At 35.0% G+C, this 27,772-nt stretch overlaps 1 protein-coding gene across 1 annotated transcript; it reads right to left on the reverse strand.

The window, feature by feature from the left end:
* Positions 1-13,530: 13,530 nt before the first annotated feature.
* LOC136030775 (uncharacterized) lies at positions 13,531-27,772 on the reverse strand. The gene is made up of 2 exons (XM_065709818.1): positions 27,711-27,772; positions 13,531-15,238 (listed from the first exon to the last, which is right to left on the reverse strand). The coding sequence occupies exons 1-2, from the start codon at positions 27,770-27,772 to the stop codon at positions 13,531-13,533; spliced, it is 1,770 nt and encodes a 589-aa protein (XP_065565890.1).

The raw sequence follows: 27,772 nt of genomic DNA on the forward strand, positions 1-27,772 counted from the left end.
TCTTGCGTAGTTTCATCTGAACATGCTAAACCAGGACAGGTTTAAAATCTCTTTTCGAAGCAGCATAATGTAATCCCAAACAAGTGACTATTGACGACGACTGGAAAATAATACCATTGCCGCAAATTTTGTTTTTTCACTATCGATCAAGCAAAAACAACTTAGAAACAATAGGGAAATTTTTTCAAAGACATTGGAATTCCATTCAGTGGATATTTAGGCACTATGTCCGAGGACCATCTTCAGCACAACACCAGAAAAAATATATATATATATATATATATATATATATATATATATATATATATATATATATATATATATATATTATATATTATATATAGTTCAACCAGGACTGATAAATGAAATGATATGAGACAATAAATTTATTAAAACAAAACAGAACAAAAATAATTAACTACACGTTTTCAAAGCTAGAGCTTGCGCATTCAGGTATTTTGGGAAGCTAAAATAGGTGAATTATGGGAATAATAGTAGAAGCTAGGGAATATATCAAAAATTTCGTTGTTGCAACATGGATACTTATACCCAGGTAGAAAATCAGGGAAAGACTCAAGAAATGGTGCAGTAGAGCCGTCACTTGCAACAATTTTTGCCTGAAAATGTACTTTTCGACCCTTCTCCTTAGGATCAATGTTATAATCCTTCCCACTTCAAGAGTTTCACTGACATAAAACTCTTCACATTTAAATCAAACAAATAAGATTTAAACATGTCAAATGCCATCTATTCACCTTTAGAAAGAAAGAAAAAATTGTAACTTATAATCATAACATTGAAAGCCCTATCCTCACCCTCAGAAACCAATTGATTAATAAGAGTTCCGAAAAGATCTTCAAATGGACCAACAAAATCGTCAAGGGCTTTGCTGTGCAGATAGATTAACGCTGTGTATAAAGATTTCTTTGTGCAGATGCCAATAACTTGGTTGAAATCTAAACAAGAAAATGAATATGGTTTGCCGTCTTACTATGTTGGGATTACCGTGTTACTTTTTGGGTCATTTTACGACCAAGTACTGTACTGCTTTTAAGAACACCATTATACCTGCAAAATTGCAACGTTCTTAAATCGTTACCGATTTCCTGTCCAACTTCAAATTTACCAAAGCTATAACATATTCCCATTTCGAAAATCCCCTTGTAAAAACAGAATAGTTCTACCCTGGATCCCGTTTATTTGTCCAAGCACCTGTAAGTCAACTTAATTTGAGTACTACTATCTCCATCAAGAGTTTCTACTGGGATATATAATACTAGCATTCTATTATTAACTCATTCCCGACTTGAGCAAGAATTGGCAGTTTCCTTATTCATCACGAGTCTTACTCACTTCCTGTGCATTCATCATCCCTGCCAAAATAAAAAAAATGACTTAATTTCATCCTTCTACCCCTGGAATATGAGTTTCTTAGATGTCTATAAGTCAAGTTCAAAACGTCTGTATTCGTCATCCAACGTACAAAATCATATATGTTTCTTAGCATTGTAACTTTCCAAGCTGCAAGTTTCGTATTATTTAAATCAGTAGAATTTTAATGCCATCACGAAAAGTAGTCAGTCCTATCCAAAGCATGTCAGTGACTAAGACTTCTTCTCAAGTCAACACAAATCACTTAAGCCGGCGTAGTACCTAAAATCGAAGAGTCCCTGGGATGTCCAGTTGAATGCAGGCTTTTTAAGATCCTGGGCTAATCGTAATCGTACGGATCCCCACTTATCGATGCTCTTCTATCAATAAGAGTCAAAATCATACACAAGCAATCTTGGAGTCTATTACCTTTGAATGATTAAAAACTCATGACTGCAAATATTATGATACTATTGATAGAGGCAGCCCAAGCAAAGCATATAGCTATTTTATTATCATCCATTTTGTATGCTCTGATTTATGTGATTTATCTCAGTTTTCAGGCGAGGAAAGACAATGAAAAAGAGGATTTGAGCTTATGACACGAACAACTTTCTGAAAGGGTATTAAAAACAATCTTTACAAATAAAAATAAAAGGTTAAAAGAAAGGTAAAGAGCAATAGAGAATTTAAAACAAACAAAAATAAAGACATATAGCGAATCAGCCGTCAAACACAGAGTAACTAGCCCATTATGGATTAATACATAGATGTAAAATTATATACGTCAATGAAGAAAAGCAGAAATTACTATGAGAGAATAAATTAAATTTGTAACGGATAGAAATGAAAAAAGAATCAAATGAAGAAGAAATCATCACAAGCAACAGTTGGGCAGTGGTTGGGCAATCAACCGCTTAAAATTTGAAAAAAAAGAGATTTTACTGAAAATATTAGATTTTATACAAAATTCCCATATAAGTTCATATTTACAATAACTTATAAAGTTTAGTTTCCACGCGCGATTCCAGAAAAAGTATTTTTATATATAAGCCGTCAGGTGAGGGGGATAACTACCCTCTAGTTCCATTCAGTTCTTTAAAAGGTATTATAGCTCTCGATTTTCAACTTAATAAGCCCTGATTAAGCACACCTTCATTATGGAAACAAACGCACCTGAAATTATTTCAACACCCTTTACCTTACCCAGTCCATTTGCAGCGCAATAAATACGCTTGTGTTAATCTTGATTATTTTTTTCTGAAGACCTTCGATATAATCCACTTTTGCAGTCATCACAATGAATGAACTATAAAAATTAAAAATTTATTTTAATTCTGATGTCATAATATGAAGCGTACATGGGCTGAACACTCAAAGCTGTTTGAGTCAGTTTTTTTATGCGATGTTATTGATACCAGAGGTGGAGATTCTTAACACATATTACCTCAATCTTCTCCATGAAATAAGCTCCAAAAGCGACTCAAAATTTGACTGTCTTTAATCTTTTCTCTTTCGTCTTTCACATGCTTAAAAAATACTAAATATTTATTATTAAAACGTAACACAAATCAGTACTTTTGAGATTTAATTTGGATGACTGCTGGCTTATTATAAAATCTATATTAATTTGTTTTTCAAAATAAAATTTTAATTCCCCAGATGTGTTTCCTTACTATGCAACACCTATTGTATCAACCATAAAATCCAGTTCTAACAGAATGAACAGTTCGGCCAGAAACGATAAGACTTTCTGGCACAACAGTTTTAACTGGCCAACTTTCCTGTGCAATGCCAGAGTCTCAATTGCAATTTTTTTAATTGATGGTAGTAGATGTCTTGGAAATTTATCCATCATCTTCCTTTTCTCCAAGGAATTTGACATTGGGTAATTTACGCTTTAGCGTTAAAAAGAGATTTGTGTATCTGACTGCATAATGCCAACGCTATATATTACCAATTTTCATTTAAATATAATGAAATCAAAGGGAGTATCTAAAATACAAATAGGGTAAATCACTGTTTAATAAATCGACACAAAGACAGAGTGCTACAGAATTACATTTATGAACGCTCTTGTTATCAACATCCACAATCTATTAAAACTCTGGCTTTGGCAGATGTCGTTGCTTTGACTTGCAGCAGTCTCTACTAAACATTCTAAAGAGTAAAGACATATTCGTCTTATAGATGTATTTCGCCTGAAAGCCTAAATACTGAACGAATAGCCGCTTGCTTTTTCAATAAAAATAATAATAGAAAATGACAACCACATTTTGTGAAGTCACAAACACGGAAGAAAGACTGAGGCACAGAAATGGATCTAGCGATAGAAGTAACTAACTTTAAGGGGAAAATATGGACTTGAAAAGCAATTAATGGATTTAATGAAAGAAAAATTTGGGGGAGGGGGATAAAGTTACTTGAAATATTTATGATTTAAACTAAGTCCTTTTTATGCTTAATTCTCGCATAATCCTTGATTTTGAATATTATTTCTTCATTAAAATACCATTTATTTCTAAGTGACCTGAAGAAAGGGAAAAAGAAAAACTTATAATTATTTGAGAAAAATACCATCGTTGACAATGTAAAATCTTCAAAGTTTAGTTGTCACACACTCCTGAACCCCCCCCCCCCTTCCCTAAACAACTCTCGTGTGAGCACTTCCATATATTTTCAGTATCCGTTTCACTTTTCATGCTTTGCTGTTGGGGCCTAATGTCATGACACTCTCAAATTTACTCGAAGATGATGGAAAGTTTTAAATCAGCCAGAAAATCAAACTCTAACCAAAATTACAGAAAGACTTATTGCTTCCGTAGATTATAAAAGATATAGACTTGTCGTTATGCAATTTCTTACACCTTAGAATAGTTTACAGAAAGAATAGAGACACTCAAAATCATCCTGCCTGCCTAGATAACACGTTTTGATTTGATAAATACCATGTAAAATGTACCTCTTTTATGACAGGACAATTCTCCCCCTTGAACTTAAGTCCGTTAAACATTCGGACATTAAAAAAATAGAATAGCGTAAGAAAAGCAAAATTTAAACTTACTATAAAGCTGCCAAATTGACCCACTTTCTTTTTATTGTCCTATTCACCTAAATAAAATGAACAGGTTGGGAAAAAATTTCGTCACAAGAAAATCTTATCAAATAGTTTGTGATAAAAAAAAAACTGGAAGTAAAAAGTGACTTGGGCCAATGTTCACCAAAACTAAAAATGGAATTCTCGAGAAAATTGCTAAGCCGGCAGTATTGGTTTTTATGCTGATTCTAAATATATAAAATTCTTTCAGTTTTTTGTTACCCACCAAAACCAAAAATCTGAGAAAATTTGCCTGAATTTTGAAAAAAGGTGAAATATACCCAAAAAAGCAAGCGAATTTATTGAAAATTCCTTTGTTAGATACATCAGATCAGAGAACCACACTGTAGAGGTTTCAAGCTCCAGTCTTAAAAATGTGGAATTATTTTCCCAGGGGTGATTGTATCAAACTGAGAGTCCAAGATAATTTGAAGGGAGCTAATTCAAACGTAAATTTTAAGCTCTTTTTTAAGTGACCATACAGATTGGGCCAGGTGAAAGTCGTGTTCTCTGCCATTTTAGGGCACTAAACTACGACTTTAACCCGAATTCGCAATCAATTAAAAATTCTGAGAAGCTAATTGATTCAAAAGTATCTATAACTATATTTTATGCTTTGCCTAACATCGGGTTAGAATTGTAAGAGTCGATCATGATCCTGGGTTGAGGAAAGAACAACTTTCCCACACTGAAAAGCTGAAACTTATTGAGCTAGGACCTTTTCAGCCAAAGCTGAACTTCCCAGTAAACGAGGCAATCCAAGCACAGAGTTCCAAAGACCAACCGCGCTTAGTTAAATACTGGTATAATGAGTACCCGCACTTAGAGTATTGTGTGGAAAAGGATTCGCCCTACTGCTTCGCGTGTTCCTTGTTCCCAACTGGTCCTGGACGCGAATACAGGAACAAAGATGCGGGATTTCTTTGCCGGAACTAGCTGGCATAATATGCGTGGCAAGGGTGTCAAGCCTGGAATGCTCGTCAATCATTTCGAATCAAATGGCCGTAAAGCTTCTGTTGGTGATCTCATTTCTTTTGTAGCGAGAGACAAGTCTTTGCCCTATTTAGTTGACAAGGAGAAACTCAAAAAGGATATAGAGCCATAAAAAAGGGAGAGAGGATGTCGCATCATAAGCATGCTGCTCGACACCACCACGCTAGATAAACAAGGTCTTGCGTTTTGTGGCAAAGATCATGAAGGGGGCAACTACGTTGAGCTAGCCAATCTGCTTACGAGGCATAACATTGAAATGAATCAATGGATGAGTAAGCAGAACAAGCCACATGTCACCAGCTATCTGTCGGGATGTAGTCAAGACGAATTGATTGCCACTGTTGGAACAGAGCTGGTCCAGAAAATCATAACGGAAGTTAATGAAGCTCACTTCTTTGAAGTGTTTGCAGAAGGAACACTGGCTGTCAGCCACGAAGAACGTTTAGCTGTAGGTGTCCGATACGATGATGTCAAAGGAGCCGCTAAAGAGCGCTTACTCACCGTCGTTGGTTCTGAGTCTAAGAAAAGAGTCGATTTTTCCGAAGAATTCTGCAAGTTATGAGGAAGCTTTGTATCAATGAAGACAAACTGGCATTTCAATGCTATGATTTTGCCAGCAACAAGAGTGGCCGTTTTGAGGGAGCACAGGCTCACATTTCCAAGAAGCTCGGAAGAAATGTTCCGTACCTCAGGTGCCTCGCCCATAGAGGGAACATCATAGTGGAGCATTGGTGTGAATCAAGTTCCTTAACCTGCAACAAGTTTGGTGCTTGCATCAAACCTATAATTTTTTCACCGGGGATCCAAGTGCTTCAATCTGTACCGCAAGGCTGGAGAAGAAGTTGAAAGCAAGCTTCATCTAAAGGGACAGTCAAAAACAAGGTGGTCTGCAAGATCGGAGTCGCTTGAAGCGCTTTGGAGTGTTTTGTTCTGCCAGAAGCTGTTGGACTGCTGAGACAAATGGCAAATTCAGACACCCTTGATACCGACAACAAGTTGGAGTCCGACGGGCTTCTTAATGCCATTACAAGATTCAAATTCATAGCACAGTTGATGTTCATGAGGGCATTACTTTCTCGAACAAACATCCTGATTCGTGAACTTCAAGAAGTAGAGCCGGATATCGTCAGTGCATAAAACTTGATGAAAGCCACGGTGACTGTTACCAAACAATTCATGAGCAACGAGAGCGAACTAGCTGTTTAAGTAACCGTATCTGTCAGTATGGCCAAGCAATGAATTTTCGGAGAAGAGAAAAATGATCGTCCTATGACTGAGGAAGAATTCTACTTTTGGTTGGGGGGGGGGGACATAGACGATACCACCGTCGGTGGCGGCTTCCATGAAGATGTGCTGATTTCGACAGAACAAGTGAAGTGTTTTAGGTGTCGCTTGCCATATTTTACGCTACTGAGTTTAAGAAAATTTTAACAGTCGTAGGTGAAGAATTGTCCCTAGCATTCGAAGAAACAAAGGAGCTGGTACTTCCTGTCTTTGATTGCCTCGTGAACCCTGAACCTTTGCAGTGTCAAGCTTTTAGTGCCGCGTTCCCAATAGCAGATATGCGTTCCACTCCGAAATGGAAATTTTTGCAGAAATTTGCAAGCGTGAAAACGACGGAGTTTCTGTAAGTGTAGTTAAATTTACCCAGCTATTCACTCTAGCAAAGAAGAATAGAAGAAGTTTGCCCTTAGTGTACAGAGCATTCATATTTGTAAAAACCATTCCGGTAACATCGGCCGAAGGTGAGCGAATATTTAGTAAAATGAAAATCGTGAAGAACATATTGAGGTCAACAATGAGAGACGAAAGACTTGACCATCTCATGCTTATGATGTCAGAAAGACATGCTGCCCATGATCGACCTCGCCCCTCCTGTAGACAAGTGGAAAGCTGTAAACTAGCGCCGGCTTAAAGTTTAGCTGATTCATTTGTACGGGTTTGATCATATGTCTCGTTTTTTTTTATTGTTTTAAACTATAAAACATGAAATTTTGTTTTTTGTTTAAATTTCAACAAAGGGTACCGACATCTGGAGAATTTTTTTGTCCACACCTGCCTAAGATTCGTCGGCACATCTCAGGCGTCCCCCCCCCCAAAGATGAAAGGCTAGTGACGCCCCTGTCCACAGTTATGCAATTGGTGCATTATGTTTTTAAAAATAAATGTTGCTTTAAAACTAAATTAATAAGCACTGTGTATATGGCTGCCAATAAGAAATCTCAGATTTATATTGAGAACGACTGGAGGTATTATTTTGAAAATTTCGGGGCTACTGCTATTACTACTTATGCTCTTACAATTCAATTAAATAAACATGTGTAAGTGTCTAGGGTGTCAAAGAGCATAGATAGAATTTTTTGGTAATGATTTTAAGTTTTATTTTTCGCTTCAGCTTGAGGAGTTATTATCAACTTGAGTAGGCTTAAATTAAACATACTACTTGTATCAGAATGAAAAATTGTTGAAAAAGTTTTTCCAACGTAGAAATAACAAGCCAGATTATGGTTTCTTATAAAAAATTCGAAAAAAAACAAACTTTTTTGCATGAAAAGGACTATACCAATTAAAAAGGAACATAAATTTATAGAAAAGAAACTTTCTACTTAGGGATATTGGATTTGTTAAAAAAAAATATCCAGTATGCAAATAACAAGCCAAACTATAGAATCTTATAGAAAAAAACGAAAAGACATAAAATATTATTTTTACCCATGAAAAAGACTATATCAATAAAAAAAGAACACAAAAAAATAAAAAGCTTCATCCAAAGCTTTCAAAGAAAAGTAAAGAGCTCCACTAAGCCGAAAATGAACAGAAATAAAGTCAAATAACTTTCCAAGCGTAAAACTACTACAAATCACCCTTCAATAATTAAATCAAACTGAAACGAACAGAAATTACAATAAATAACCGAGTTAAACTCAAAACGTGTAAAAAGGGTGATGCTATCTGTTTGCAGTGAAGGATTTTCTTTCAAAATTTAGTCTTATGGTAGTTCTTAAACTTTGGGTGATTGGAAAAGATGAGGAGAACATTTTAGATACTTTCCAGAGAAAATGTAGTTTTAGGAGCTTATTCGAACCTTTGGATGCCTATCGAGCGTGTCCGAAAGCTCAAGTATGCAGAATTAATTTCGCATCCGTCTAGAATTCTTCAAAGAATTCTCAGTTCGGACTAGAATTTTATCTGTAATTATCGCAGGGTTATGACGTCAAAAACCCCACGAAAAAATTCTACGAAATTGCAGCATTTATCTGAGGTTTTTCAGAAGAAACCAAAGAAAGATAGTGGCGATCCATATCTAAAGCATAAGGAAGACCAGAGCATAAGGAAGAAAGGTCTGTTTCCAGAGAGATTTCAAATTCCAGAAATGTGTGATAAAAAAAACTTCCAATGTAAGTGGCTAAGAATATCTAAGTTTAAAAAAAAATCATTTTTGATCAGCAGCTTTTAGATGATTATCATTAAGGATGTAGATCTTCACCTTGCTCAGTGATCATAGAGCTTTAATTGTATGATAACTGTTAAATACAATGACCATTGACTTCTTGTTCTGTTATTCTTGAAGCAAAAAAAATTAAGCTGTTTTAAACAAAGAGAAAACACAAAATTTGTCATGCCCTACTAAAAGATTATCTCTAAGCAGAGTGATAGCTGATCAGTAGTTTTTTGATAGTTTTTTAATAGAGTGATTGTTAATATTCTAGTTGAGTGACTTCTTGTTATCTCAGAAAGGGGTAAGGTTACAAAAATGAAATTTTCAGGGGTGGATCTACAGTTTAAAGTACATCCTGGGAAGGAATTCTAGAGTACCCACCTCAACTCCTTCTCCCTCTAGAGAGCCCCAAAATTTGCCTACATGACACCTTTGACAAGTTTAATAGGTTTGTCAAAATTGAAAATTTGACAAAACAACATTTTATCTTAAGTTTTAGTTATCAGCTGCTTTTTCTCTGCCTTTAGTTCTGAAAATGCAATTCCTGTTATGAGTAGAATTCTGATCCATATCAATGTTTTTTTTTCAAAATTTAGGAAATGTATTGGCATATCTTTAAAACCCTATAAATTTTGATTGAGCAAAGTTGTGAAGCTGAAAACAATTTTGTTGTTCTTCATTCAACAGAAGATCTATTTTGCAAAATTTCACTTTTATAACACATATTTTGAAAGTCATCAAAGGTCAGGGCCCTCTAGAGGGAGAAGGAGTAGAGGTAGGTACCTCAAAGTACCTTCCCAGGACATACTTTAGCCTGTAGATGCATCCCTGAAAGTTTCATTTTCCTAACATAACCCCTTTCTGAGATAGCAAGAAGTCAATCAACTAGAATTTTACCAAATGATTTTCTTTCAAATAAAATTGATCTACCCGAAATAGGGTGATAATCCTGTCTTCAAGCAATCATCACATTAAAGTTGCAAACCCATTGTTAACATCACAATGCAAATAAGCTGAAATAGCAGTATAATTGACTAAGTATCAGTGCAGGATTAGCATTTTAACCATGGTCTGGCTCCTTTAGAATTATGTTTGAGTAACCTGATGTGAGCTACCTCTTCTAATCAGTATAGGGCTTTAAAATAATTTCCCAGGGATCAAAAATATGGTAGCTTTTCCTTTAACTACATATCTTTAACTATATTGTGTATCAGACACACATTTATTTTTAAGCTTTTTGATCTAAAGGATTGTTTTTTTTAAACTTGGTCAACTATCAGAGACAGCACCTTACTTATTCTTGAAATTATACTAAACAAATCTGATAAATTCTAGTAGGATCCAATTTGGTGAAATTTTGCTATGTACATTTATTCTATCTTTCATTTAAATTTGATACTCCTTTCACTAACTTCAGCAAATCAACAAAAAATTCTACTTTTTGTGTATAGAACCTCCTCTTCTTCCCTGTTTGACCCAAGGTCAATGAAAAAAAAACTTTAAAAGCCTTAGCCTTTTTGACATAGGGTCATAGTCTCAGAATCTCAATCAAACAGATGGATGGACAAATAGATATTGCAATGTCTGTGTTATCTATAGTTAACACATTTGATCCCAGAAAAGATTCAACAAATTTTATCATTGTCACATCAAATTTAGCTTGCTGATGAACCTGATATTTGCTTTGTAGTGTACTTTTTCAAACACTGTTTATCAAAAATAAAAAGTCTTTTATTTTTGCTGTTTATGATTTTACAGAATGTTATATTTGAGTGTGGGTATGTGCTAGGATTAACAATGCTTATGACAGCAAAGGTCCTTCCATTTGTGGCTCCACAGAGTATTGAATCTCCGAACCTAAACTCCTGAGTCAACTGTCATATTTGAGATATGTGAAAAAATGTATTTAATTTTTTTTTGGCTCCTAAAGGTGTGGTTGAAAATAGTCAGAGCTTTGGGGTGTGAATCCCCTTATTTATCCTGTTGGAAGGAGGCTAGTACTGTACTTGTAATTTTCATAGTTTCTTGTTAATCTTATAATCTGAATTTTCTGGTTTCTTTACCACTTCAATGGTATTCTATGAACCTGTTCTTGTTCTTTGTAATATGCCTTTACCATATTTGGGATATACCTGTAGGCTTCTCTTTTATACTCTACAACAGCATCCTTATTTGGATCAGGTTGCATGTAGCTTTTTCTAAATGTTGTCAAGTCTCTTAAGTCACTTATACCTGATGCTTTCCCTACTTTTTTTAGTTGGTCAAAAAAGTTCAAAGAAAGTTCCCATTGATAAGAGCCCAAAAGTGAGATTGAATTTGGCAAAGCTTGGAGGTTTGCCCCTTCAGTCTGTTGAAAGAAAACAGATTCTTAATTGAAGCTTTGTTCATTTCAATCTTAAGAGTGACCTACATTTGTGACAATTCATTAAAGGGTTGTAAAGTGATACTTTTATTTATTCATTTGTCTTGTTTGAATTCTAAATGAGTTTTTTAATCTTCAAATTGATATACATTCCTTACAAATTAATTAGTTGCACCACAGTTCCATTTGCAAGTTTTGAACTACTTTGTAACCCTTGGTCTCAAAATTGCATATAAATTTATTGAAGCTAGGGAACATAGAACTTCTGTCTGTTTGAAGAAAATGGATGGATGTAAGTTGGTTTAATTACACTTAAGTCCTAGGGCCATTGCAATTAAAACAAAACAACAAAGGTTAACTATAACAACAAAGGTTTAGGATCTACCACCTTATCTCGCTGGCAAATGCGATTTAAGGTAATTTTAAGGTAAAAAAATACTTGACATTACATAAGTATAGCAGTCACAAAGAAAAACCATTCACAAAATTTTACTTTTGTGCTCAGTTGCCAACCTGAACAATTGCCCTAAATTTTTCATGACCCACACTCTTGTCTATAAATCAACAATTCATTGAAAAGGAACAACTACCCTACTGGTATTTCTTCATTTGTACTTATGTTTGATATGTTTAAAAGAAAGCTTGTATGGCTAAGTCAGTAGGCCAGTAAAGGACCAGGTGGTCCTTTAGCCAGGAAGTACAATAGGAAGCTAGGGGCCAGCCATCCTATGCTTTTGGATGCCCTTTCTGCTCCACATTTCTTTAGGTAACCTTTTAAAGTTGGGCCAATTCTAGCTGAGCTAACAGAGTCACATCACTGATCCCTGTCACAAAACCAAATAAACTGGTAATGCCAATAATTAAACCTGTGCCCTTTGGACAAAGGGTTCTCAAGCTAGAGAGCAAGCCACATAGGAAGGAACACAAATGTGACCACAGAAAATTGTTTGAAAAAAGAAAATATTGAAAAAAAAACTCAAGTCATAGTTGCTGCCCATAAATAATATGCATTTTATTTAGAAAAATTAAATTTAAGACAGGTATCAACAAAACTCCATCAGGAATTGTATTTACTTAAGATACAATAAGCAATATGAAAGCTTAGTTTTGTGATAATCTAGTCTTGAAATAATACAATATAAGAAAAATTATATTTTCTATTTTTTTTTTTTCACAAGCTCATTTGAGACTGCAATATGCCCATGGTGCACTTATAATCTCTAAAATGCTTTAAACAGAAGGAATTGTAAAGATGATTGTTCTGATCAGTAAGAAAAATATTAACATAGCTCTCTAAACTTGGCACATTTTAAGCATTCTATTTGTTTTCCACAAGCTCATTTGAGACTGCAATATGCCCATGGTGCACTTATAATCTTTCTAAAATGCTTTAAACAGAAGGAATTGTAAAGACAATTGTTCTGATCTGCAAGAAAAATATTAACATAACTCTCTAAACTTGGCATTTAGCAAAGCAAATGTAAAACAAAAGAATTCAGCTAAAAGGTGGTAAAATATATGACAAAGCTAATTGGTCTAAATAATCAAGGCTTATGAACACAACTCCCTTCTAATCTCAATTCTTTGTGTTTCTGATTCTTAGCAGGAATTTGGTAATGGAAAATATCAGTTCTATTAGCCTACTAGATATGGTCTAGATGGTTCTGGAGAAATTTACATTTTATTTTCTCTAGAGATATATTTAATGCATAAGTGGATATGCACTATGTTACAAATCTAATGATCACCCAATTTGTATGACCACTAGATTTCAAGGGCCAGAGAAAATTCGATCCTTGAATCTAGTGATGACCTTTGATCTTGATTGCCATCATAAGAAAGTCATGGGCCTTACTTATTATTAGGCATAGGCCTACCAAAGACTATGGTGAATGCTAGATATACCCAGTGTCTGACCTAAGCTATCCAAAATCAAAGTCTTGACAATTGTGCATGCATTATCTGTAAGAGAAAAAAATTGCTCCTCCATCAGACAGAGCAAAAGAATGTACAGTACTTTAATTTGCAGTAGTAGCAAAGTGATCAGGAGCTGTTGTTGTTGTTGTAGAGAAAATACGCTCGGCTTTCGCCCTCTGCGTCACCAAACAATAATTAAACTTAAAATCACAGAAACGAAAAGAACATACAAATCAAATAAATCAAATCATCTTCTCTTCTCACCACACTCTTGTGACTGAAAAAAAAAAAAAAAAAAAAAAAAAAAAAAAAAAAAAAAAAAAAAAAAAAAAAAAAAAAAAAAAAATGAAATTACAACCAGTTGAAAATCTTTGTTGAAGACACAAAAACTCCCAATGCCTCCAATATTTTTAACTCCTTATCTTTACTAACACGAGTGAAACCTAAAACAAGAGGAGTGGACGTCTTCAGGCCCAATGATTCAATTTTTCTGATCAGAATATTTCTCTTAGATGTGAAACGAGGGCATTCTGAGAGAATGTGATCTATAGTTTCATCAATATTTACACACCTAAAAAAAGGGCATGACTTGCTATCTGTAAGATGATATAGTGCTTGACGAGATCTGGTCATTGCATGACCAGTTCTCAGACGGAAAATAGAGTTTGCAATTTTCCTATTTGGGTGGATAAGGTGATGTGGGATATAATGCCCCTCAAAAGACAAAACATAAATATTTGTTGTTGCAATACATCTATTATTAATTCTAATAGAACTTGCAGCAGAGGTTATTAACTTTGAAGTTTCATTTACAGTGAGAGCAACCTTCCAAGTAATTGGGTGGTGGATAGCCTGTTTTGCAATACTGTCAGCAATTTCATTTCCCTTAATCCTTATGTGAGAAGGAACCCAGACCATTTTCAGTTGAAGACCATCAGAAGACATTATTTTCTGAATTTTTCCCTGTAGATTAACAATAATTGGAATAACTTTTCCTTGCCTCTTTTTTAGATCAGAAAGAACACTTTTAGAGTCAGAAAAGATAACAAATGAGCCTGATCCTACTTCCAGCACTGTATCCAAAGCTTTTTGGAGAGCAAGACATTCTGCATGGAAAATGGAGATTCCATCTGAAACTCTAATCCCAACTGATGAGCCATTCCACTCAGAAAAAATGCCTATGGATGCCTTCCCATCATTTGAGACAGATCCATCAGTAAATATCTTTTTCCAATTATAAAATTCAACCATTTTAGCTAGTGTAAGTTGATGAAGGATTAGACTATTCATTTTATTCTTAGGAAAATCCATGCCAGGGATTTTTATATCTATAACATTATCAATGCTATTAGGAGTGTTGGGAGATATCTGGGTCTGACAAGAAAAGATTAGGTTTTCAGGAACACCTATGCCATTGAGCAAGGAGACCAACTTGATAATGGCTGGACTACTATATGTCTTCCGATTTTCATAGAGAAATGTATGATTTATGAGACACTCCTTGAGAACATGGAGGTTTTGGTTAGTATTTACTTTCATAAAGTAATTAGAAGAAAGTTTCAAGAATCTTTCTTCTAAAGAAGGTATATTAACCTCATTGAACAGAGCTGCAATAGGAGTACTTTTTAGTGCACCTGTGATTAATCTCAGGCCATGGTGAACTATTGATTCAATTTTAGAAATTAACTTTTTTGAAGCTGAGTAATAGACAGGGAGACAATATTCAATCTTTCCATATATTATAGATGAGAATAGTTTTTGAAGACTATCTCGGCTAGCTCCCCACTTTTGCCCAGCAACAGCACGCATAAAATTCAGTCGTTTTTCAAGTGCATCACAAAGATGAGAGATATGATCATTCCAATTTAACTTACTATCCAGCCACATACCAAGGAATTTCACATTCCTGGCAAAATGAATTTGTTGTTTATAAAGAGTCAGATTAATTGAGAGACAATCTTGCCTAAGATCAGGAGCTACATGGAAGCTGTTTTCAATCTGATGGTTGATTTCTGTTTCTTCCCCTACTACTGAAGTTGCTGTTGAGTAGGGATTTGAGCTTCAAAGAACAAATGACGAAAACAGCTTTCGGACTGAGTATTTAGAATTAACCCTGCATCTGGATGCAGCATTCTTTGTGAAATAAGCTTTCGGACACGGTCATCGTCTGTCCCAGGTTCTATCGTCGCACTTCTTCAGTAAATTAGTTTATATTTATGATGATAATGGCGAAAAGTATGTCTGCAAAAAAGGATACTTTTGAAATTAGTTTCTGAAAACAGTTAAAATGCCTAAGTAATTTTGAATTTATAAGAAGTATTTATATTATTAAGGATCAATTTGTATTATCAAAGTTCTGTTTTATGATTTTGGGTGAGCTAGCCTATCCAATTTCTTGATTTTTCATAGAAAATGCCAGGTCCTGCTTTTGTAAAATATGAAACTCAGATTGAACCAAATTTCGTAATTATTTTCTAAAAGTTCTATCTTCATAAATTACTCAAAGAATGTACTCATCAGATTCTCTATTAAAGCAATTTCATACAGTAGGTCTAGTGTAATTTTAACAAGTCCTGGGGAAGAGAGCAAAGTTGGAGCCAATTTTCCCAAATCAAGGGAAAATGACAATGAAAACAGAAAAATCAGCCATTTAGTAGCCAAAAAAGTTAAGATATAGCCTACAAAAGAAAACTGACCCTTTTCTGCGGATTCTTTGATTAGGCTATGCAGGTGCGGCCTACCTTGGTTAGGCTAGCCTAAATATATGTTGTCTGAAATTAAATGCTCAAAGCCAATTTTTTTCAGCAGACCAGGCCCACAGATTACCAGTTTTTCAAGATTGTTGTCAGCCAATTAAAACTAATTCAGTTTAATCATTGGCCAATTCAGTAAAGCTTTAGTTCTGCCACAAGCTGTTGAAAATTAATATCACTTCATATAGCAAGATTCTGATGATTGCATATTGTTTCCTTGTCATTATTACAGAAGCACACACATTTTTCAGCCTTCTAAAATTCCCCTTCAACAAAACTAAAAATACATAAAGTGGGCTGGGTTTTGAAGATAAGGGAAATGTTGAGGTTAGGTAATATGGATGAATAATGACATAAAAACAATGGTAAAATTCTAGTTAATTGACTTCTTGCTCTCTTGGAAAGGGTTTTGGTTAGGAAAATGAAACTTTAAGGGATGGGTCTACAGGCTGAAGTATGTCCTGGGAAGGTATTTTGCAGTACCTACCTTGGTAAAATTCTAGTTAATTGACTTCTTGCTATCTCAGAAAGGGTTTGGGCTAGGAAAACAAAACTTTCAGCTAGGTACTTCAAAATACTTTCCCAGGATATACTTTAGCCTTTAGATTCATCCCTGAAAGTTTCATTTTCCAAACCTAAACCCTTTCCAAGATAGCAAGAAGTCAATTAACTAGAATTTTACCCCTACCTCCACTCCTTCTCCCTCAAGAGGGCCCTAACCTTTGGTGATCTTTAAAAATATGTGCGTTATAAAAGTGAAACCTTGCAAAATAGATGTTTTGCTTAATTGAAGTACAACAAAATTGTTTTCAGCTTCATAACTTTGCTCAATATGGTTTTTAAAAATATGCAAATACATTTCCTAAATTTTGAAAAAAACAACATTGATATGGCTCAAAATTCTACTCAAATAACAGGAATTACATTTTCAGAGCTAAAGGCAGAGAAAAAGCAACTAGTAACTGAAAATTAAGGTAAAATGTTGTTTTGTCAAAATTTCAGTAGGTATAGACCTGTCATGTAGGCAAATTTCAGGGCCCTCTAAAGGGAGAATGAGTGGATATGGGTATTTTAAACCACCTTCTCAGGTCACACTTTAGCCTGTAGACCCATCCCTGAAAGTTTCATTTTCCTAACCTAAACCCTTTCCAAGATAGCAAGAAGTCAATTAACTAGAATTTTACCAAAACAATATGTAATCATCAAAATCTAGCTCTATGCAGTAATTAAAAAAAAAAACTTTCAAAAAACTAAAATATCTTCTCTTCAAACTTTAACACCACAAAAGCTTGCCCTTAACTAACTGTAATTTCTGGGGAAAATAGGGTCAAAATGATGAAAGATCATGACCATAGCAAACAAGGCTTAATCAGTCAGTCTTTGCCCCACTGCCTGCTGGGCTCATGGATTAATACCATTTGCTCTATAGATAATGTTACCTTTAAGCAAAATTGGACATTACAGTGCCTACCTTTTGGTATATTTAACTAATTGCTTTGATTTGTTGGTTCAATTTTGTCACAGGCCAATGTCACAACAGCTACTGTTGCATTTGTTCAGAAATAGCTGGCTAATTTAAACTTGAAAGTGAAAGTGAACCATCTTTAATTGATGTTTTTTTTTTATTGATCTTTTAACTTCCTATTATACAGAAATTACCAGTGATGACTGGAATTAGTATTTAAAATATAATTTGATTCATATTGTACAACTCCAACATTTCCCTCATCCTCAAAACCCTGCCCACTTTATGCATTTTTAGTTTGCCCCATGGAGGAGGAGGGTCAACCATAAATGGATGCACTTCTAGAATTAGCATTTCCAAGTGCTATAGTATGGAAACTATGCTGTTTTGCAGCATAACTTCCAGTTTAAACAGCTTGTGTTGAAAGTAAAGTTCTACTGTCAATTCTAACTACTTAAACATAGTGTCCTAGATTAGAGGCTATTGTCCCATTTTTTGAAGGATGCATTTTAATCAAGACCTATGCCCAAGTTTAGTCATATTCTGAGTACTGGGTGTCTTTTTCTTTAAATGCATAATTTACTTCTTATCTTGGCCAAAGTCATTTCTGAACCTTATTTGTGTGAGACTAGCCTCTGCTTGAGCAGACAGTAAATTTTTCCTTGTTCATATTATTGACTTACAAATAAAGTGAACATACCACTTGATGCCTTTTTTAAGCCCTTTTCAAATATAATAATTGCTTCTATTGAAAATTTAAATTTAAACCCTTTTTGAGCTCTTGAAAATGACCAAAATATTTCTAGTTTTTTTTTTTTTCATAAAAAAGGCTTAAAAGATTTGTTTCAAATTTGCTGTTTTATTGCAAATCCATTTTTTATTTTTAAATAATTCATAAGCTTTTATTTTCCAAAATTAAGTTGGATAAATAAATTGTACATATTCTGCCATTTTTTTTCTTCCTCAGCTCCAAATGTCCAATTAAAGGATGCATTTCCAACAAAATAATATACTACACTTTCTCAGTGCCAAAATTTGTTCATCATTATGATAGTTAATGCAGAAAAACATGAAAAACATCAAATGGTTTTCATATAAACAGAAAAACTGGAAAAAAATTAAATGAAACAATAATTTTAAAGTAAAAAAAATCTTTTTATTGCAGTTGAAAAATCTTGGAAACTAAAACCAGTTAGATACCCCTTCATCTGAATCCTCATCAAAATATTCTTCTTGCTTGGCTTCAACCTCCACTACTCAAGAAGGTGAGGGTTCTGACCCAGGGGGGGGGGGTTAAAGCTTTTTAGCTTCAATTAAAAAATAATGTGGGCACTTTTCTGGCTCATAGGTTTCAAGCAAGAGAAATCTAGCAATGTACTGCCTCAAGTATGCACTCCTTGTCCCTGACCTTTTGCAATTCTTCTTCAGAGAGCACCATAGCCTCTCAATTCATTTGGTGTGGATGGTCACATCCTCTTGGCAGTGCTGCTTGGCAGTTGCTCATTACTATTGATCCCAACCTTATGTATCTTTGAATGAGAGGGATTAGAGTTTCTTTATTCCTTTTGGAAATTTCACCACCATTTAAGAGAGGAATTATAAACTTCCTCTTGCTCACCCTCTCAATACCCTAACCTGGCTGAGTATCCTTCCCTGATTATATATCTGTTGTACCAAACTTTTGTCTATTTCAACAACAACAGCCTCAGCTCCTATTGGCTTTTGGTATCCTACCCAATGCTCAAGGACCTAACTAGACATTGACCTCCAGTCCAGAGTTGTTCTTGTGCTAATCCCCAGTTCTAGAATTATCAAACAATGCCCCTCATATCAGTCAAATAGAATGTGATGAACATGATGGCTTTGTTTGGTGGAAGTCTGATGCCATGTAGGAAACTTCCCTTCCTATCACTTACAGAGAAGATGCATTGTTTCATCTTTTGTTTTTGGGATTGCAACTGAGTTGTTACACATCCAAACATTATTTGGTGAAGAAGTAAAGTGCAAACAGGGGTCTGACAGCAGGAACAAATTGTTTCAGTTGGCAGCACACCATGAGCCCTGACAATAGAAGACAATTGAAAAAAAAATTATATATTAAAATATAATATTTGAAATGAATAGTATATTTCTTTTTTTCCAACTCATTGGCAGCAGTGATAAAATTAATATGTTCTAAAAGATGTGAAAAAAAAGAAATGAGGAAAAGTTAGAAAATTCAAAGTAAAACTTAGCTCCAAATCTTGGATCAATATCCTATGTCTTACCAATGGTGATGAAATGGCTTCTAAGTTTTCAGCTGAACTTTTCCAGTTATACTGTGACACCTTTCCAGTGATAATATGAAAAAAACTTCGTTTTCTTAAAGAGTTAAAGAGGCTGCGTCCCAAAGTCGAACCTTAAAACGTACAGGAATTAGAAGAGGCAGTTGGGGGGCTGCCGCCCCCCAAACCCCCAGCTTTTACAGACTCTTTTGTACAGGTTTTTTTTTGTGGGGGGACTTCATTGCTACTAATTACTAGTTTCGGCGCAATGGTTCTCCTGTCCTCTTGTGTTTAACATTTTTTGAAGTTATTCCATTATTCATTCATTTCAATTTTTTGTTAATTAAAAGAGGGCCTTTCCAAAGCCAAGAGCGGGGGGTTAGCAAAAAAACAAAAAACCTGTACAAAAGAGTCTTTAAAAGCTGGGGGTTTGGGGGGCGGCAGCCCCCCAACTGCCTCTTCTAATTCCTGTACATTTTAAGGTTCGACTTTGGGACGCAGCCTCTTTAACTCTTTAAGAAAACGAAGTTTTTTTCATATTATTTCTGTACATTTTTCTACAATCCATGGTGGATGTAATTTAATAATTCCTGTACTCCTCGTACAGGAATTAGGAGAGGAACTTGGGTGGCTGCCGCCCCCCCCCCCCGCTTTTAAATCATTGTATAAAATAGAAAAAAAAATAGATAGAATGACCGAAATGTTTCTTTTGCTCATAAGAAGCTAATATTCTGTTATCTCTCAATTGATAAGCTGTCCAGGTGTTATCAAAATTATACACTTTTATTTTGATGTTGTTAAAAAAAACCGCCCGTAAGGGACTTGAACCCTTGACCAGAGGATTAAAAGTCCCACGCTCTACCGACTGAGCTAATCACTTGCATGTGTGTAAATATAACTCTAAATAACTTTTAAAAATTTCAAATTAACATGGGCTCTTATGGAGAGAAATGCGTTAATTAAGTAGCTAATGCGTGGTTTCTGGAAAACAGGGAAGGAGTTATCGGATCGAGCTGAAATTTCGCGGATAAGCTCCTGGGCCGTAGGGGACCTTAACTTGTGAATTTCAGCCCGATCGGACAACGTTAAAAGAGGGGTGGGGTTGGTGGGTCGAAACTTTTGGGGGGTTAAGATTTTCCTACGAAACTTTCCAGGAAAATTACTCGGAGAATTCCGCATCGAATGAGTCTTCGTACACCCAGATCCGATGTCGGCTGTGACCTGTAGGCGTCTAGAAAAAAAAAGAAAATGAATTTTAAGTGGCTATGCGTGGTTTCTGGAAAACAGGGAAGGAGTTATCGGATCGAGCTGAAATTTCGCGGATAAGCTCCTGGGCCCTAGGGGACCTTAACTTGTGAATTTCAGCCTGATCGGACAACGTTAAAGGGGGGCTGGGGTTGATGGGTCGAAACTTTTGGCCAGATTTTCCCCATGAAGGAAAAGTTGGAGGGGGATGAAATTTGGCAGGTTTCTTAGTTGGAGCTCGGGCTACGAAATGCATCCCTCCCCGTCCCTCTGCAACCACTGGAACCGAAGATCGCTTAACATTGTCGTGGGTTGCCTCTTTATAGAGGCACGAGTGTGCCTCCTTGAAAAAAGTCAATTGCAAATCCAATTTTAAACTATGGATAAATAAAAAAAATTGTGCCTAATAAATGAACATGATAGACTCATTAAGGAAGGACTTTTCCAAGAATCTCAAAAACTTCAAAACATTGTTATTAGTGAAATCTGTTAAGCAAGAAAGGAGCATGGGGCTCACGTGCTCAATAAGTCACTGTATTCTAACCCTAAGAATTTCCATAAATGTATCCAAGATCTCATGGGAAAGGTCTCTTCAAAGTTTTTCTTACTGGATAGTAATGGTGACCCTGTGAATACAGATATCATAAATGATTGTTTTGCTTTGGTTTGTAAAACTCACCCACCACTTCAAAATATGCAGCCAACAGTGCAGGAAGTGACATTCCTGTGATTGAAATACATCAGAACCAGCTTAAACTTGAAAATCTTGACACAAATTAGTCAGTATACCAAGGTGATATCCCTACTAAATTGATTGTGAAATGTGCCCAGTATTTAAGTATACCTCTAACTGCAATTTCTAACCAATAATTTGTTGATGGTATTTTTTCAGTTTGTTTTAAACTAGCTATTATATCACCTATACCAAAAAACAAGACCATAAAAGTTCCCTCTGACAGACCAATATAAAAAACCTCTATTTTCTCTAAAAATTTTGAAAGTTTTATTTACAATGTCCTCTTTGACAATATTCAAGATAAAATAAGTCTGGTTTTAGGCCAAATCATAGCCCCACATATTGCTTAATTTGTATACTTGACACTGTTTTCTTACATCTTGAGTTAAATAGTTCCTATGTTCAGGCTGTTTTTGCTGATATTAGCAAAACATTTGACAACTTGGATCATCAGACAGGTATTGCTAATGCAAGGTGTCAGAGATTTTGTTTTATGTATGGTAGCTAGTTTTTTGTCTGGTCATGAACAATGTGTAGTCCTCCCTAATGGAGATTCATCAGGTTGTACCTTAATTTCCTGTGGAGCACCCCAAGGGACTAAATTAGGTCCTTTAGCATTTTTGATTGTTTTTAACAGTGTTTTACTAAATGTTGATAACACTTTTAAATTTGCAGATGATTTGACATTACTTAACCTTTGTCAAACCTCAAATACTTCAGTTGTTAAACTTGACTCACTCACTAACAACTTAAAGAATGATCTTGACAATGTTAAAATCAACCTAAGCATACCTATAAGCAGTTTAATGCTATTCTCCTTTAAAAAGATACTCCCTCAATCAATATTTACCTTTGCATGCCAAATTTAAATACAGTTAAATTGCTTGGTGTGCTGTTGGAAAATGACCTTAAACAGAAGTCCCACACTTTTCACTTATTTAAGTCTGGTAGTTTTATCCTTAAATCTTTCTCTCTTCTCAAACAGTTCTCCATATCAATCCAGAACCTTAAAATAATTTATTGTTCTTATATAAGACCTTGTCTTGAATATGCTTGCCCTGTCTGGCACCCTGGGTTGACCAATGCCCAATGTTCTAAAATTGAAAGTATTCAAAAAAGAGCAATAAAAATTAAACTGGGGACATCCTATACTACTTGATGAAGATTTGGCTAGACTTGAACTTACTACATTGGAATCATGACATCACATCCTTTACCATGAACTTTGGGTGCAAGTAACTTAGTTATGACTATCATTGACCTCTTTCCCCCCCCTTAAAGAAAATCCTCCAATACTTCCTAATACAAGACTTAATGTTTGTAGAGCTCCAAATACTCAACTCGACTTGTGTCCCCAAATGTTGACCATGAGGTACAAAAACCCTTTTGCTCCCTATTTTGTTTCCCATTTTAATAATTGATTTAACTTTGTAATTATGTTTATCCCTTAATATTTGTTTTATCATTGTAATTGTTCTGACTTGCTTATTCTAGCGTGTGTGCTATGTAAGCCAATAAATCACATTATTATTGTTATTAAAATTGAAAAGTGTTGTTTTAATTTAATTGAACAGTCAGCATCAAGGAACTAATGCTGACTGATGCTACTTTTTTAAAACAGTAAAAAACTTCAGTGTAAAGAGCTGGGCATTGAGGAGGAAAATCCCCTTACATATTTGGAGTAATTTCTGTTTTAAGTTTTAATGTTGCTCCTTACTTTCAGTTAAAAAAAAAGCTTGTTTTTTATTTAACTTCTGAACGTCTTTGAGCTAATGCATGTTTTTAGTTTGGCTCTCCACACATAAACAATTAAAACGAAATTTGTATATTAACATTTTTTGGCTAAATGGCTTTCTCATAGTTTTAATCAGAAGATTTTGAGAAAAAAGGAGTGGGGGAGGAGGCCTAGTTGCCCTCCAATTTTTTGATTACTTAAAAAGGCAGCTAGGACTTCTAATTTTTTACAAATGTTTTCATTAGTAAAAAATATGCGTAACTTAAGAATCAACTTACATAACGAACTTCTATATTTGTATGTTTTTATTACGTATATGAGGGGGTTCACCCCCTCGTCAATGTCTTGCTCTTTACACTAAAGCTTAAATTTTGTCCCAATTCCTTAAGAATGACCCCAAATCACAAAGGCCATAGAATAAATACTTGAAATTACTAAAAATACTTTAGTGTAAAGACCAAGGTATTACAAGGAGGTGAACCCCCCATATGCGAAATAATTTCTGTTCATTTTAAGTTTTAATGCTGCTCCTTATTTTGTTTTCTTTTTTTTTTATTATAATTTCAGAAATATATAACAATGTTTAGTTTTCAATATTTTTTAGCTACATATATTTTCTGGAACTGTTTCTTTTGGACTATTAAAGAGTAGCATTGAACAATTTGTTTAGACTTCGGTCAATATCTTCAAATAAAAAAAAAATATTCAAAGCAGGGACTATTTCGTTAGACCCGTAGTTTCTCGCCGCTTGTTGTTATAAAATCTTAACCTAAAGGATCTTTTAAAGCCACTATTCCTCAGTCATTTTAACTATGCCCAATTATCTCAGTTATTCTATGCAGTTGTTCCTGTTTTTGTCTATGCACTAATTTATATGAAGAGAATTTGTACTTATCGGTTATATAGTAAACACTATTGATCGCCAACGATGTGAACATGACACAAGAAACTGGTCAAGCATTTTCTTTATACCACACAATTAGCTTTGGCTTGGTTGGAAAATAGATTGTAGCTATATTTTATTTATGTATTTAGTCGGTATTTTGGTTTGGTTAGGTTACCTATTTAATATATGCTATTCTTCAACCCACCTCCCCCCCCCCCTAATCTGCAAATATATAGCCTAAACTGTTTTCTAAACCATTATATTTTTCATATTTTGTTTGATTTCATTAACATTAATCAAATTTCACTTCCCGAGTTTTTATTATATAACTGATAAGTATTATTTTGACCTTTAATGTAGGCACTTCTCTGGCTCATAGGTTTCAAGCAAGAGAAATCTAGCAATGTACTGCCTCAAGTACACACTCCTTGTCCCTGACCTTTTGCAATTCTTCTTCAGAGAGCACCATAGCCTCTCAATTCATTTGGTGTGGATGGTCACATCCTCTTGGCAGTGCTGCTTGGCAGTTGCTCATAATTATTGAACCCAACCTCATGTATCTTTGAATGAGAGGGATTAGAGTTTCTTTATTCCTTTTGAAAATCTCACCACCATTTAAGAGAGGAATTATAAATTTCCTCTTGCTCACCCTCTCAATACCCAAACCTGGCTGAGTATCCTTCCCTGATTATATATCTGTTGTACCAAACTTTTGTCTATTTCAACAACAACAGCCTCAGCTCCTATTGGCTTTTGGCATCCTACCCAATGCTCAAGGACCTAACTAGACATTGACCTCCAGTCCAGAGTTGTTCTTGTGCTAATCCCCAGTTCTAGAATTATCAAACAATGCCTCTCATATCAGTCAAATAGAACGTGATGAACATGATGGCTTTGTTTGGTGGAAGTCTGATGCCATGTAGGAAACTTCCCTTCCTATCACTTACAGAGAAGATGCATTGTTTCATCTTTTGTTTTTGGGATTGCAACTGAGTTGTTACACATCCAAACCTTATTTGGCGGAGAAGTAAAGTGCAAACAGGGGGTCTGACAGTAGGGACAAATTGTTTCAGTTGGCAGCACACCATGAGCCCTGACAATAGAAGACAATTGAAAAAAAAAATTATATATTAAAATATAATATTTGAAATGAATAGTATATTTCTTTGTTTTCAACTCATTGGCAGCAGTGATAAAATTAATATGATCTAGAAAACTCCACCAATCCAGGAAAAAAAATACCATTTCTGATAAATTTATTAGGCTAATATGGTGATAATTTGTTTAGGTTATTTGTTGTTACACAGGAAGGGCTACTTCAGCAAGGTACTCTATTGCATCAACCTACTTAACATCACACATGTTGAAATCTCTAAAAAAAAGAAAAATAATTATTGTGGGAATTAATTCTAGACATTATATCCGATAGGTTTGTAGCTAGCTGTGAATTAAAATGATCAGTGGATAAAGGACTTCCATAATTAATCAAACAGTTCACAGTAACAAACTGTAGTAAGGAGCAACCCGGCTCAATAGTAATCAAAACTCTAAAAATTGGAATTTTGATGCCAATAGTTACATCAAAAGAATCGCATTTTAATGCTGATTTTAAATATATAAGTTTCATTAAGATCAGTTATACCCAACAAAAGTTACGAGCCTGAGAAAATTTGCCTCATTTTAGAAAATAGGGGGGAAAACCCCCTAAAAGTCATACAATCTTAACGAAATTCACACCATCAGATTCAGCGTATCAGAGAACCGTATTGTAGAAGTTCCAAGGTCCTATCTACAAAAATGTGGGATTTTGCATTTTATGCCAGAAGACAGATCATGGATGCGTGTTTATTTGTTGGTTTGTTTTTTTTCCAGGGGTGATTGAATCGACTGAGTGGTCCTAGAATGTCGCAAGAGGGCTCATTCTAACGGAAATTAAAAGTTCTTGTGCCCTTTTTAAGTCCCAGTGGGAGGGGCTGCAAGTTACAAACTTTGACCTGTGTTTACATATAGTAATGGTTACTGGGAAGTGTACAGACGTTGTACACTTCCATATTATATATTATTTGCAATATATTATTTCCTATTTTTCGGAACTGTGCCCACTCACAAATGCCTGCCCTGCTCCAAAATAAAATACTGAATGCGTGCCTGGTGAGGGTTATGTCTTTTTTATTAATATAAAAGCAATTTTAAAAAAGATTGGGATGTATCAAACAGTTCATGATAAAGAACTGTAAGTAAAGCGAGAAGTGGCTGAGTAGTAACCAAAATTAAGAAGAGAGTTTTGATAACAATACATGCATCAAAAGAATTAAACTTTTATGCTGATTTAAAATATACTTAGTTCTCTAAGTTTAATGTTACCCAGGAAAAGTTAAATTCCTGATAAATGTTTCCTGGTTTTTGAAAAAGAGGGAGATAGCTCTAAAAGTCAAAGGATCTTAATAAAAAGCACATAATGAGATTCAGCGTATCAGAGAACCCTACTGTAGAGATTTCAAGCTCCTATTCATAAAAATGTGGAATTTTGTATTTTTGCCAGAAAGAAGATTATAGGTGCGTTTTTACTTGTTGTTGTTTTTATGTTTTGCTTCTTTCCCATGGATGTGCGTGTTGATAGAGGTCTCACTTTATCGGAAATACTAAGCTCTGGTGTCCTTTTAAAGTAACCAAAAAGATTGGAGGATAGCTAGCCCCCTTCAACTCCCCCTCCCCTTCGAAGTCGTCTGATCTATACTTTATATTCATTTTGTTGAGCATAGTTAAAACGTCCAATAACTATTCATTTAAAAACGAACCCCCACAGTTTCTGGGGGAAAGGCTGTAAGTTACAAAATTTAATTATTTATGTAAAGTATTTATTATTTGGAAGTGTTTAGATATTTTGTGGGGGGGGGATTGGGAATTTTCTGCCTGGGAAATTTTTCATGGTGATAATTTTCTAGGGGTGAGTTTTTCATTGAAAATGTTTGCACGGGGGAAATTACCAGAATTCCTGCACGAAATTCTGTTGTCACTTTGCCAACTAAATTTAACATACGGATATTTTCCAGGGGAGATTTTAAGCGTGATTTGAATTATCCGGAGGATTTTTTCATGGGATAGGTGGGATCTAACATGGAAGAAATTCTCCATATGAGAGTTTTCAATGGGAACAACTTTCCACTGTGATAGGGAGATTTTCTGGAATATTCTTAAAGGGGGTTTTCTGACAAAGATTTATAAAAATATTTAAACCCAGATATCACTTAAAAAAAATTCAGAGGGCTACCTCATTGCCAGATAATGGCAACATTCTTAAAAAAGGATAGGAGGGAGGACTGACCTCTTCCCTGATCCTAAATGTGGGTGCCCATGTTTGAGTTAGCTAATAATGAAAGAATTTTTTTCAAGACCTATTCATATATTTAGTTAGTTTTAGCTAGCTTCCAGGTCCCCCTCACTTACTTTGAAGTGAGTATTATCTGCTCAGCCGACAGGGGTGTCATGAAGAGGCCATCTTCACTCAT

The sequence above is a fragment of the Artemia franciscana genome, chromosome 9 (assembly GCF_032884065.1).
Source record: "Artemia franciscana chromosome 9, ASM3288406v1, whole genome shotgun sequence".
Lineage (NCBI taxonomy): Eukaryota > Metazoa > Arthropoda > Branchiopoda > Anostraca > Artemiidae > Artemia > Artemia franciscana.

Bases quoted from the DNA above. Each gene is read 5' to 3' on its own strand.
- LOC136030775 (XM_065709818.1), bottom strand. From the start codon at position 27,772: ATGAGTGAAGATGGCCTCTTCATGACACCCCTGTCGGCTGAGCAGATA. The intron at 15,239-27,710 runs GTAAGTGAGGGG...TGTTCTTTGAAG, and splicing joins CAGATAATACTCACTTCAAA to CTCAAATCCCTACTCAACAG.